Here is a 13859-nt window from a genome sequence, read left to right as displayed (position 1 = left end):
GGGGTACTTTAGTTGGGAACCACTGGTCTAAATGTGTACTGTTGGGGGTACTGGAGTTGGGAACCACTGGTCTAAATGTGTACTGCTGGGGTACTGGAGTTGGGAACCACTGGTCTAAATGTGTACTGTTGGAGGTACTGGAGTTGGGAACCACTGGTCTAAATGTGTACTGTTGGGGGTACTGGAGTTGGGAACCACTGGTCTAAATGTGTACTGCTGAGGGTACTGGAGTTGGGAACCACTGGTCTAAATGTGTACTGTTGGGGGTACTGGAGTTGGGAACCACTGGTCTAAATGTGTACTCTTGAGGGTACTGGAGTTGGGAACCACTGGTCTAAATGTGTACTGTTGGAGGTACTGGAGTTGGGAACCACTGGTCTAAATGTGTACTGCTGAGGGTACTGGAGTTGGGGACCACTGGTCTAAATGTGTACTGTTGGGGGTACTGGAGTTGGGAACCACTGGTCTAAATGTGTACTGTTGGGGGTACTGGAGTTGGGAACCACTGGTCTAAATGTGTACTGCTGAGGGTACTGGAGTTGGGGACCACTGGTCTAAATGTGTACTGTTGGGGGTACTGGAGTTGGGAACCACTGGTCTAAATGTGTACTGTTGGAGGTACTGGAGTTGGGAACCACTGGTCTAAATGTGTACTGTTGGGGGTACTGGAGTTGGGAACCACTGGTCTAAATGTGTACTGTTGGGGGTACTGGAGTTGGGAACCACTGGTCTAAATGTGTACTGTTGGGGGTACTGGAGTTGGGAACCACTGGTCTAAATGTGTACTGTTGGGGGTACTGGAGTTGGGAACCACTGGTCTAAATGTGTACTGTTGGGGGTACTGGAGTTGGGAACCACTGGTCTAAATGTGTACTGTTGGGGGTACTGGAGTTGGGAACCACTGGTCTAAATGTGTACTGTTGGAGGTACTGGAGTTGGGAACCACTGGTCTAAAATGTGCAGACTCTTCCCACCTGGGACTCTGGGCGAGGAAAAACAAACGTACAAAAGTACATGTTTTAAGTATCCCTATTTTTCTGTTATTACTCTGTTATTACGGTGCTATCACTCCGTTATTACGGTGCTGTCACGCTGTTATTACGGTGCTGTCACTCTGTTATTACGGTGCTGTCACTCTGTTATTACGGTGCTGTCACTCTGTTATTACGGCGCTGTCACTCTGTTATTACGGTGCTGTCACTCCGTTATTACGGTGCTGTCACTCTGTTATTACGGTGCTGTCACGCTGTTATTACGGTGCTGTCACTCTGTTATTACGGCGCTGTCACTCTGTTATTACGGTGCTGTCACGCTGTTATTACGGCGCTGTCACGCTGTTATTACGGTGCTGTCACTCTGTTATTACGGTGCTATCACTCCGTTATTACGGTGCTGTCACGCTGTTATTACGGCGCTGTCACTCTGTTATTACGGTGCTGTCACTCTGTTATTACGGTGCTGTCACGCTGTTATTACGGTGCTGTCACTCTGTTATTACGGTGCTGTCACTCTGTTATTACGGTGCTGTCACGCTGTTATTACGGTGCTGTCACTCTGTTATTACGGTGCTGTCACTCTGTTATTACGGCGTTGTCACGCTGTTATTACGGTGCTGTCACGCTGTTATTACGGTGCTGTCACTCTGTTATTACGGTGCTGTCACGCTGTTATTACGGTGCTGTCACGCTGTTATTACGGCGCTGTCACGCTGTTATTACGGTGCTGTCACGCTGTTATTACGGTGCTGTCACTCTGTTATTACGGTGCTGTCACTCTGTTATTACGGCGCTGTCACGCTGTTATTACGGCGCTGTCACGCTGTTATTACGGCGCTGTCACTCTGTTATTACGGTGCTGTCACTCTGTTATTACGGTGCTGTCACTCTGTTATTACGGCGCTGTCACGCTGTTATTACGGTGCTGTCACTCTGTTATTACGGTGCTGTCACTCTGTTATTACGGTGCTGTCACTCTGTTATTACGGTGCTGTCACTCTGTTATTACGGCGCTGTCACTCTGTTATTACGGCGCTGTCACTCTGTTATTACGGTGCTGTCACGCTGTTATTACGGTGCTGTCACGCTGTTATTACGGTGCTGTCACGCTGTTATTACGGCGCTGTCACTCTGTTATTACGGTGCTGTCACTCTGTTATTACGGTGCTGTCACTCTGTTATTACGGTGCTGTCACTCTGTTATTACGGTGCTGTCACTCTGTTATTACGGTGCTGTCACGCTGTTATTACGGCGCTGTCACTCTGTTATTACGGCGCTGTCACTCTGTTATTACGGTGCTGTCACTCTGTTATTACGGCGCTGTCACTCTGTTATTACGGTGCTGTCACTCTGTTATTACGGTGCTGTCACTCTGTTATTACGGCGCTGTCACTCTGTTATTACGGTGCTGTCACTCTGTTATTACGGTGCTGTCACGCTGTTATTACGGTGCTGTCACTCTGTTATTACGGCGCTGTCACTCTGTTATTACGGCGCTGTCACTCTGTTATTACGGCGCTGTCACGCTGTTATTACGGTGCTGTCACGCTGTTATTACGGTGCTGTCACTCTGTTATTACGGCGCTGTCACTCTGTTATTACGGCGCTGTCACTCTGTTATTACGGTGCTGTCACTCTGTTATTACGGTGCTGTCACGCTGTTATTACGGTGCTGTCACTCTGTTATTACGGTGCTGTCACTCTGTTATTACGGTGCTGTCACTCTGTTATTACGGCGCTGTCACGCTGTTATTACGGTGCTGTCACGCTGTTATTACGGTGCTGTCACGCTGTTATTACGGTGCTGTCACTCTGTTATTACGGTGCTGTCACGCTGTTATTACGGTGCTGTCACGCTGTTATTACGGTGCTGTCACGCTGTTATTACGGTGCTGTCACTCTGTTATTACGGTGCTGTCACGCTGTTATTACGGTGCTGTCACGCTGTTATTACGGTGCTGTCACTCTGTTATTACGGTGCTGTCACGCTGTTATTACGGTGCTGTCACGCTGTTATTACGGTGCTGTCACTCTGTTATTACGGTGCTGTCACTCTGTTATTACGGTGCTGTCACTCTGTTATTACGGTGCTGTCACTCTGTTATTACGGTGCTGTCACTCTGTTATTACGGCGCTGTCACTCTGTTATTACGGTGCTGTCACTCTGTTATTACGGTGCTGTCACGCTGTTATTACGGTGCTGTCACTCTGTTATTACGGTGCTGTCACGCTGTTATTACGGTGCTGTCACTCTGTTATTACGGCGCTGTCACTCTGTTATTACGGTGCTGTCACGCTGTTATTACGGTGCTGTCACTCTGTTATTACGGCGCTGTCACTCTGTTATTACGGCGCTGTCACGCTGTTATTACGGCGCTGTCACGCTGTTATTACGGTGCTGTCACGCTGTTATTACGGTGCTGTCACTCTGTTATTACGGCGCTGTCACTCTGTTATTACGGCGCTGTCACTCTGTTATTACGGTGCTGTCACTCTGTTATTACGGTGCTGTCACGCTGTTATTACGGCGCTGTCACTCTGTTATTACGGCGCTGTCACGCTGTTATTACGGTGCTGTCACGCTGTTATTACGGTGCTGTCACGCTGTTATTACGGTGCTGTCACTCTGTTATTACGGTGCTGTCACTCTGTTATTACGGCGCTGTCACGCTGTTATTACGGTGCTGTCACGCTGTTATTACGGTGCTGTCACTCTGTTATTACGGTGCTGTCACTCTGTTATTACGGCGCTGTCACTCTGTTATTACGGCGCTGTCACTCTGTTATTACGGTGCTGTCACGCTGTTATTACGGTGCTGTCACGCTGTTATTACGGCGCTGTCACGCTGTTATTACGGCGCTGTCACTCTGTTATTACGGCGCTGTCACTCTGTTATTACGGCGCTGTCACTCTGTTATTACGGCGCTGTCACGCTGTTATTACGGCGCTGTCACTCTGTTATTACGGTGCTGTCACGCTGTTATTACGGTGCTGTCACTCTGTTATTACGGTGCTGTCACGCTGTTATTACGGTGCTGTCACTCTGTTATTACGGCGCTGTCACTCTGTTATTACGGTGCTGTCACGCTGTTATTACGGTGCTGTCACGCTGTTATTACGGTGCTGTCACTCTGTTATTACGGTGCTGTCACTCTGTTATTACGGTGCTGTCACTCTGTTATTACGGTGCTGTCACGCTGTTATTACGGCGCTGTCACGCTGTTATTACGGTGCTGTCACGCTGTTATTACGGTGCTGTCACTGTTATTACGGCGCTGTCACTCTGTTATTACGGCGCTGTCACTCTGTTATTACGGTGCTGTCACTCTGTTATTACGGTGCTGTCACGCTGTTATTACGGTGCTGTCACGCTGTTATTACGGTGCTGTCACTCTGTTATTACGGTGCTGTCACTCTGTTATTACGGTGCTGTCACTCTGTTATTACGGTGCTGTCACGCTGTTATTACGGTGCTGTCACGCTGTTATTACGGTGCTGTCACTCTGTTATTACGGTGCTGTCACTCTGTTATTACGGTGCTGTCACTCTGTTATTACGGTGCTGTCACGCTGTTATTACGGCGTTGTCACGCTGTTATTACGGTGCTGTCACGCTGTTATTACGGTGCTGTCACTCTGTTATTACGGTGCTGTCACGCTGTTATTACGGCGCTGTCACGCTGTTATTACGGTGCTGTCACTCTGTTATTACGGTGCTGTCACGCTGTTATTACGGTGCTGTCACGCTGTTATTACGGCGCTGTCACTCTGTTATTACGGTGCTGTCACTCTGTTATTACGGCGCTGTCACGCTGTTATTACGGTGCTGTCACGCTGTTATTACGGCGCTGTCACTGTTATTATGGTGTTGTCACTCTGTTATTAGTACTGCTGCACAGTAGTCTCAATGGAGATGGACCTGGCCTGAGTGCCGTGGTAACCATGTACTGTGGAAATACGGTTTTAGTAAACGTTGTTAAACTGGAACCTAGTTGTTGCGTCGTCGTTTTTAAGTTAAAACCCTCTCCGTCTTTCTTCACTCCTGCATCTTTCTCTGTACCCATCTCCGTGCTAAATCAGTTGTTATATTGTTGTTTAGAGAGAAGATAGTGAGTAAAGAGTTTATGAGGAAGTACATCCACATCGCCAAGGTGTTGACCCCAACGCTGACCCAGGAAGCAGCCAATCACATCGCTGAAGAATACTCCAGGCTGAGAAGCCAGGAACAGCTGGGCTCTGACATCGCCAGGGTGAGTAGTGTAGAAGCGCACACAGACAGAATAGCGCAGTTATTTGTCTGTTTATGGACCTGCCTGTTAGCTTCCACGATTCTTGCCATTCTCCTTGGACCTCTCTCATCAACAAGCTGTTTTTGCCCACGGGACTGCCACTGACTGGATGTTGTTTGTTTGTCGCACCATTCTCAGTAAACCCTAGACACTGTCATGAGTGAAAAGCCCAGGAGGCTGTTTCTGAGATATAGGAACCGGCGCACCTGGCAACAGCGATCATACCACGCTCAAAGTCCCTTAGGTCACTCGTCTTGCCATTCTAACGTTCAGTCGAACAGTAACTGAATGCCTTGATGCCTGTTTGCCTGCTTTATATAGCAAGCCACGGCCACGTGACTCACTGTAGGAGCGATCCATTTTCATGAACAGGGTGGTGTACCTATTAAACTGTGTCAAGTGTCCCCCCCCAAATGAACAGCAAACCTGGTTTCAAAAAACAGATAAAGCAACACCTCGCGGCACAGCGCCTCTCCCCTATTTGACCTAGATAGTTTGTGTGTATGTATTGGTGTTTAGGCTACGTGTGCCTTTTTAAAAATGTATGTAGTTTCTGTCCTTGAGCTGTTCTTGTCTAATGATGTCCTGTATTATGTCATTCTGTATTATGTTTCATGTTTTGTGTGGAACCCCAGGAAGAGTAGTTGCTGCTTTTGCAACAGCTAATGGGGATCCTAATAAAATACCAAACCCCCCCCCCCCCCCCCCATCTAACCTTCTCCCCCGTCTGACCCCCTGCCCCCCTTTCCCCCTCCAGACGTCCCCAGTAACTGCTCGTACTCTGGAGACCCTCATCCGTCTGTCTTCTGCCCACGCTAAAGCCCGCATGAGTAAGGCTGTGGAGCTGGAGGACTCTGAGGTCGCTGTGGAGCTGGTCCAGTTCGCATATTTCAAAAAGGTCTCAACATCCATAGTTGATTGATTGTTTTTTGTTGTTGTCTTCCACATGGTGGCCAGCCCATATCGGGTTATAACACAATACAGCCTTTACGCTAACATACATCTTCATTTAAATAAACTCTGCTGAAGTTTTAGTAAAGCCTGTCTGTCTGCAGTTAATACAGAGTGAGTTTATTCTGAAACTAGTCGGTTCTGTTCCATGGTCCTGTAGGTTCTGGAGAAGGAGAAGAAAAGGGGGAGGAAAGAGTCTGACTCTGAGGAGGAAGAGGAGGAGACAACACGACGTACCCCTCGCTCAGACAAGAAGAGGTACGGCATTAGACTGTAGATGTAAACAAACACTGTATAGCCACAAAACATGGTTACAACGATCACTATGGATGGTCAGTCCTTGTATCCATAGCTCTGCCTATGAGTTAGAGAGTTGTTCCATTTCTCCAGGCCCCATCCCTCAGCTTTTTACCAAAACAGAGACGGGGTGTCCACTTTGTTAAAACAAAACTTTGGTCAACTAACACTCACACTTGACTCCCCCCTCCTAACTAGCACTGACTTCGGTGATAGCTACTTCATTGAGGAAAATTGCATTTACTATGACTGTGATATGTGGTTGTCTCACCTAGCTATCTTAAACTGAATGCACTATAACTATAATTCGCTCTGGATAAGAGTGTCTGCTAAATTACAAAAAATGTTATGTTCCAGCTGCGGATTGGCCCTTTAAAATGATAGTTGCTGTGTTTTCTGTACATGATGTCTGTAATTCTGTGTTTGTCCTGTAGGGGTCGCCGTAGTTCCCAGAGCAGCAAGGTCGACGACCCGTATGACTTCGCTGGAGAGAAGGACATCCCTGAGAGTAAGAACCAGACGCTTCGTGAAAAGCACTGTGGGCTCGATTCTGACTTGAGATAAGTTGACATAACATGGGCTTCAGTCAATATTTTTCTTGACTTATGTCCATGTTAAGTCAACTAATCTGAAGTCGGAATCGAGCCCTATATGATTCAAATTGATTCTCAGTTTCGGAATTGTTACCATACACTTTGTTTGGCCCTCTTCCCACAGTCCAGGCTGGCACGCCCAAACCGGCTGAGGCAGAAGAGGAGCCTATGGATGCCCCTGTCCCACCTAGCAAGGACGGACAGACTGACGGACAGACTGAGGTGTCTGCAGACAGGTGGGTTACAGTGCAGAGACTCCTCTCATTCTACCATCAGTCACTCTGTTAGGGGACCCTTCAAAGACCTGAAACGACTGGATAGGCAAAATGGTTGAACTGTGAACAATATGTACTGTTGGAAGTCTAGGGGGCTGGATGCTATATATATATATATACTGTTGGAAGTCTAGGGGGCTGGATGCTATATATATATATATATATATATATACTGTTGGAAGTCTAGGGGGCTGGATGCTATATATATATATATATATATTGATATATATATATATATATATATATATATATATATATATATATGTACTGTTGGAAGTCTAGGGGGCTGGATGCTATATATATATATATACTGTTGGAAGTCTAGGGGGCTGGATGCTATATATATATATATATATATATATATATAATGTATGTACTGTTGGAAGTCTAGGGGGCTGGATGCTATATATATGTGTACTGTTGGAAGTCTAGTGGGCTGGATGCTATATATATATATATATATATATATATATGTACTGTTGGAAGTCTAGTGGGCTGGATGCTATATATATATATATATATATGTACTGTTGGAAGTCTAGTGGGCTGGATGCTATATATATATATATATATATATATATATATATATATATATATATATATGTGTATGTACTGTTGGAAGTCTCGGAGGCTGGGGGCTAAAATAGATCCAAGACCTAGTTAGGATAGGCATGTCTCTATCGCTCCACTTAATGGAAGGGTGTTATTTCCCTCTTTCTTTACATTTTTATCCTCTCTCTCTCTGTCTCTCTCTCTCTCTTTCTGTGTTTTCCAGGCTGAAGGAGTTTAAGTCTTCCCTCCTGGAGGTGTTCCGTTCCACACAGTCCCAGCCCGTCGGTATGAACTCTCTGATGGAGAGCGTCAACAAGGACAGTGACGCCCCCTTCACCCCGACAGAGATCCGGGCCGCCCTCGATCGCATGCAGGACGACAACCAGATCATGGTGGCTGATAACATCATCTTCCTCATCTAAAGACCTGGGACAACGGCATTATCTTCCTCATCTGACAGAGGTGGAGCGAGGAGAGGGAAGAGGAGGAGAGGGAAGAGGAGAGGGAAGAGGACGAGAGGGAAGAGGAGGAGGAAGAGGAGGAGGTGGAGAGGGAGGAGAGGAAGAGGAGGAGGGAGGAGGAAGAGGAGGAGGGGGAGGAGGAGGAAGAGGAGGAGGAGGAGGAGGTGGAGGGAGGGAGGAGGAGGTGGAGGGAGGGAGGAGGAGGTGGAGGGAGGAGAGGGAAGAGGTGGATGGAGGAGGTGGAAGAGGAGGTGGAGGTAGGAGGTGGAGGTAGGAGGAGGAGGTGGATGGAAGAGAGGGAGAAGGACAGAAGGAGAAGCAAGCGTCTGAATGGAAAGATGTTGTTTCCCAATTGAGACCAAGAAGAATTGAAGTAAATTTTGACTGGTTCTTCTGGATTTTCAGTTCTCTTGCATCTTCCAGTTAGATTTCTTTTGCAGCAACCACTTATGGACTTAAAAAGGAGTTGAAAGATTTTGGTTTTCTGTTGTTTAATGTCTTAGGTTTATTCTTGGATTAGTTTAAACGTTTTGTTTATTTGCTTTACTCATGTTTTAGCTAGATGTTACGGTATGTACAAGGTCTGGTTACAGTCAAGAGCTGTGGGTTAAAAGGACCGTTGTCTATGCCTTCTTTTTTCACTTCTATTCTGTTTAAAAAAAACATTTTTTTAGAAAGACCTTTCTTGTATATATTGTTTTGTTAAAAAAAAAAGGTTTTCATTGTAAAGTTTTGTCAACTGTAATAGTGCATCGAGATTGAACATTAAATAGTTTGATGTTAAACGTTATGTGGCTGGTTGAAGATACACTAACAGCTTGTGCTTGGCTCTCATTTACATACACACACACACTTACACACACACTGAGGGATAACGTATCCCTTTCATACAACAGATGGAGTTGTGTGTTTGAAAAATTTGAATTTTGACATTTATTTGGATTCAAATTTGCCGCTCTTGAAATGCACCTGCTGTTGATGGAGTGCACCACGGGTGGGACGCTTGCGTCCCACCTAGCCCATAGAGGTTAATGGTGCCCCAAAGACACAACACTACTGACAATTGTTTGTATATCCAAAGGCATCTCACCTGCCTCCACTAGTAGACACATACAGATGTTGATTTAAATGCACCAATACATATCTTTTGTCGTGATATGACTTTCATTCATGTGATGACTGTTATTTATTTAATCCACTAACTATGTTTAATTGTTAACCCGTTTAAATGAACTAATTAGAAATTTGGGGCAACACGGAAGAAGTTGTTCAACGAGTTACCATCTCCCAAATTAAATTCTTGAAGAAATTATTTTTCGATAACAGTCGCTTATTAATCATTGCCTCATATCAGTCTCATTCTGAGCAGTCGTAACCTTCTTGGATCTGCAAGAACCCCACCTTTGCTGATTATTCAGTACTACACATTGATTTAATTATTTACTAACTAACTAAATAATAACACAGACTACACATACACACTTACATGAGACGAAAGTCCCTAGTGGACTGACAAGATATGACGTCTTATTAAACAGAGATAGAGAAGGGGGTTGGGAAAATAGAGAGAGAAAAAGGGAATTAATCGTGGATACATTCTATGCCTATTCCCACAATAATCATATACCTTGCACATGAACCACCGCCCGTTTGGGGTAAGAAAAAAACGAATGTATTTACGTGTTGAATGCCTTCATTAGTCGTCTATCTCGGTCAGAACCAAGCCCTCTCGGAAGGTTGTTTCGGTGGGCTCTCCCGTGGTTGAAAGGCTCTGATTGTCCACCAGAGGTCACAATGTCCTTCTTCTTAGTTGTCTGTGCTTGTAGTGGAGTGTTTTCACAGCAGATATTCAGACGCACCAATGATTATCTGAGATGGGATTTTATCCTTCCCACCTTGTGTCTTTAGTCTGAGTTTAAAGCACTTTACACGCACAGCTGCAGACTGGCAATGTTCAGGTCTACTCTGGGTCTTATCTTCTTCACCTCGGGATGAGGTTAAGTTGTAACCATTTTCAACATGTAGCTAACGCTCCACGCATTTCTGGTCTGGTATGTTAATTCTTAGCGTGTCCTTTTAGGCACTCAGGCCAAAGGGGGTGTTCCGTCATGCTGACATGAACTCTGAACTCACTTGGGGCGTGGCTAGTCACTGTGCATAGTTTATATGAAGAACAATTATCTCATTAGGAACTAAAATCTCATTCCTATCTTAACAAAAATAGTTTCATCCATTTTCATATCACACAGACAGCGTATTGGATGGAAACTGGACAGATAAAACATGTACACTTTCCGAGTTACAGTATTTTCTTGATAGCATTCTTAACCTGTTATGGCTAGGGGGCAGTATTTTCACGGCTGGATAAAAAACATACCCGATTTAATCTGGTTACCACTCCTACCCAGTAACTAGAATATGGATATACTTATTACATATGGATAGAAAACACCCTAAAGTTTCTAAAACTGTTTGAATGGTGTCTGTGAGTATAACAGAACTCAAATGGCAGGTCAAAACCTGAGAGATTCCTTTACAGGAAGTGGCCTGTCTGACCATTTCTTGAACTTCTTTTCCATCTCTATCTTTTACTAAGGATCTCTGCTCTAACGTGACACTTCCTACGTCGTCCATAGGCGCTCAGAGCCCGGGAAAAAAACAGAATGTCGTCATCCCAGCCCCAGGCTGAAACACATTATCGCCTTTCTCAAGTGGCCGATCAAGGGACTCTGGGCTTAGGCGCGTGACCCGACCGCCCCCGCCTTTGTGATTTTTTCTTCTGTTTGCCAAAAAGGAGATTCCCTGTCAGAATATTATCGCTTTTCTACGAGAAAAATTGCGTATAAATTGATTTTAAACAGCGGTTGACATGCTTCGAAGTAAGGTAATGGAATATTTCGAATTTCTTTGTCACGAATTGCGCCATGCGCACGACCCTTCTTTACCATTTCGGATAGTGTCTGGAACGCACGAACAAAACGCCGCTATTCGGATATAACGATGGATTATTTTGGACCAAACCAACATTTGTTATTGAAGTAGCAGTCCTGGGAGTGCATTCTGACGAAGACAACAAAAGGTAATGAAACTTTTATAATAGTAAAGCTGATATTGGTGAATGCTAAACTTGCCGGGTGTCTAAATAGCTAGCCCGTGATGCCTGGGCTATGTACTTAGAATATTGCAAAATGTGCTTTCACCAAAAAGCTATTTTAAAATCGGACATATCGAGTGCATAGAGGAGGTCTGTATCTATAATTCTTAAAATAATTGTTATGCTTTTTGTGAACGTTTATCGTGAGTAATTTAGTAAAATGTTAGCGAATTCCCCGGAAGTTTGCGGGGGGTATGCTAGTTCTGAACGTCACATGCTAATGTAAAAAGCTGGTTTTTGATATAAATATGAACTTGATTGAACAAAACATGCATGTATTGTATAACATAATGTCCTAGGGTTGTCATCTGATCAAGATCATAAAAGGTTAGTGCTGCATTTAGCTGTCTTCTGGGTTTTTGTGACATTATATGCTAGCTTGAAAAATGGGTGTCTGATTATTTCTGGCTTGGTACTCTGCTGACATAATCTAATGTTTTGCTTTCGTTGTAAAGCCTTTTTGAAATCGGACAGTGTGGTTAGATAAAGGAGAGTCTTATCTTTAAAATGCTGTGAAATAGTCATATGTTTGAAAAATTGAAGTTTTTGTATTTTAGAGGAGTTTGTATTTTGCGCCACGCCCATCATTGGATATTGGAGCAGGTGTTCCGCTAGCGGAACGTCTAGATGTAAGAGGTTAATGACATCACAAAATAATAAACAACGTGGCATGATTATTCTTTAGATCCCCATTGACCATTCCAAAAAGACGGATGTTAGAAATATTGTTCCAGTGTTTACTTTTTGGACGTTATAGTCTTAGCGGCAAAGGTCTTCCGTAGACAAAGGAACATTTCTTTCCCAATACTGAAGAGCAAGCGGGAGATTTCCCTCGAATTTTTGACAGAGTTTTAAGGTGTCAAAACCGGCCCAGCCCCCCCTCTCTTCTCTTATGTGGGTGAGATGGGTCTGGTCATCGTCAGCCATTTGCCAAGCTGATATGAGGCCTTGGATCCTCAGCCAGGAGAGTCATGACACCTTAAAGCTATATACTGGATTCTGTCCAGCTTCTAAAGCCAAGTCGTTGCCGCTTTTCCATAAACTATTTACCCGTAATCAATTGTCATCCTGATTCGAACTCTATAAATATCTTTCAACGATTGTCTGTCAGCACCCCATTCATAACCAGAGACCGAGCTCATAAGATTCAGCACCTTCTTACACTTTATTTCAACATTTATGACATGATCTTTCCATTTCCATTTCAATTGGTTCAATTTCCCTATTGGATTAGGTGCTCTGGATTTCATTCAGCTGGTGTACACTGGTGTGCTGGAGGGTGGAGTTTGCACATTGATATTGTTTTTTCATCTTTATTTAACCAAGTAGGCTAGGTGAGAACAAGTTCTCATTTACAACTGCGACCTGGCAAAGATAAAACAAAGCAGTGAGACACAAACAACAGAGTTACACATGGAATAAACAAACATGCAGTCGATAATACAATAGAGAAAAAGTCTATATACAGTGAGTGCAAATGAGGTAAGATAAATGAGGTAGACAATAAATAGGCCATAGTGGCGAAATAATTACAATTTAGCAATTAAACACTGGAGTGATAGATGTGCAAAAGATGAATGTGCAAGTAGAGATAGGTACTGGGGTGCAAAGGAGCAAAAAAATGAATAATAAATTATTTTATGGGGATGAGGTAGTTGGATGGGCTATTTACAGATGGGCTATGTACAGGTGCAGTGATCTGTGAGCTGCTCTGACAGCTGGTGCTTAAAGTTATTGAGGGAGAAATGGGTCTCCAGCTTCAGTGATTTTTGCAATTCGTTCCAGTCATTGGCAGCAGAGAACTGGAAGGAAAGGCGGCCAAACGAAGAATTGGCATTGGGGGTGACCAGTGAAATATACGTGCTGGAGCGCGTGCTACGGGTGGGTGCTGCTATGGTGACCAGTGAGCTGAGATAAAGCGGGGCTTTACCTAGCAAAGACTTATAGATGACCTGGAGCCAGTGGGTTTGGCGATGAATATGTAGCGAGGGCCAGCCAACGAGAGCATACAGGTCGCAGTGGTGGGAAGTATATGGGGCTTTGGTGACAAAACTGATTGCACTGTCATAGACTGCATCCAGTTTGCTTAGTAGAGTGTTGGAGGGTATTTTGTAAATGACATCGCCGAAGTCAAGGATCGGCAGAAAAGTCAGTTTTACGAGGGTATGTTCGGCAGCATGAGTGAAGGATGCTTTGTTGCAAAATAGGAAGCCGATTCTAGATTTAATTTTGGATTGGAGATGCTTCATGTGAGTCTGGAAGGAGAGTTTACAGTCTAACCAGATGCCTAG

The 13859-nt window shown here is 44.6% G+C and overlaps 1 protein-coding gene across 1 annotated transcript in view; it reads left to right on the top strand.

The window, feature by feature from the left end:
- The window catches only part of LOC106608315 (zygotic DNA replication licensing factor mcm3), a 29264-nt gene extending 20755 nt beyond the window's left edge, over positions 1-8509 (top strand). The window contains exons 12-17 of the mRNA XM_045721141.2: positions 5096-5246; positions 6043-6183; positions 6397-6494; positions 6968-7041; positions 7251-7362; positions 8177-8509. Of these exons, the coding sequence (XP_045577097.1) occupies positions 5096-5246; positions 6043-6183; positions 6397-6494; positions 6968-7041; positions 7251-7362; positions 8177-8375 (775 nt within the window). The 3' untranslated portion in view covers positions 8376-8509. The remainder of the gene's footprint in view (positions 1-5095; positions 5247-6042; positions 6184-6396; positions 6495-6967; positions 7042-7250; positions 7363-8176) is intronic.
- Positions 8510-13859: the final 5350 nt, after the last annotated feature.

This window comes from Salmo salar, chromosome 06 (assembly GCF_965601325.2).
Source record: "Salmo salar chromosome 06, fSalSal1, whole genome shotgun sequence".
Lineage (NCBI taxonomy): Eukaryota > Metazoa > Chordata > Actinopteri > Salmoniformes > Salmonidae > Salmo > Salmo salar.
This window is presented reverse-complemented; position numbering and strand designations above follow the sequence as displayed.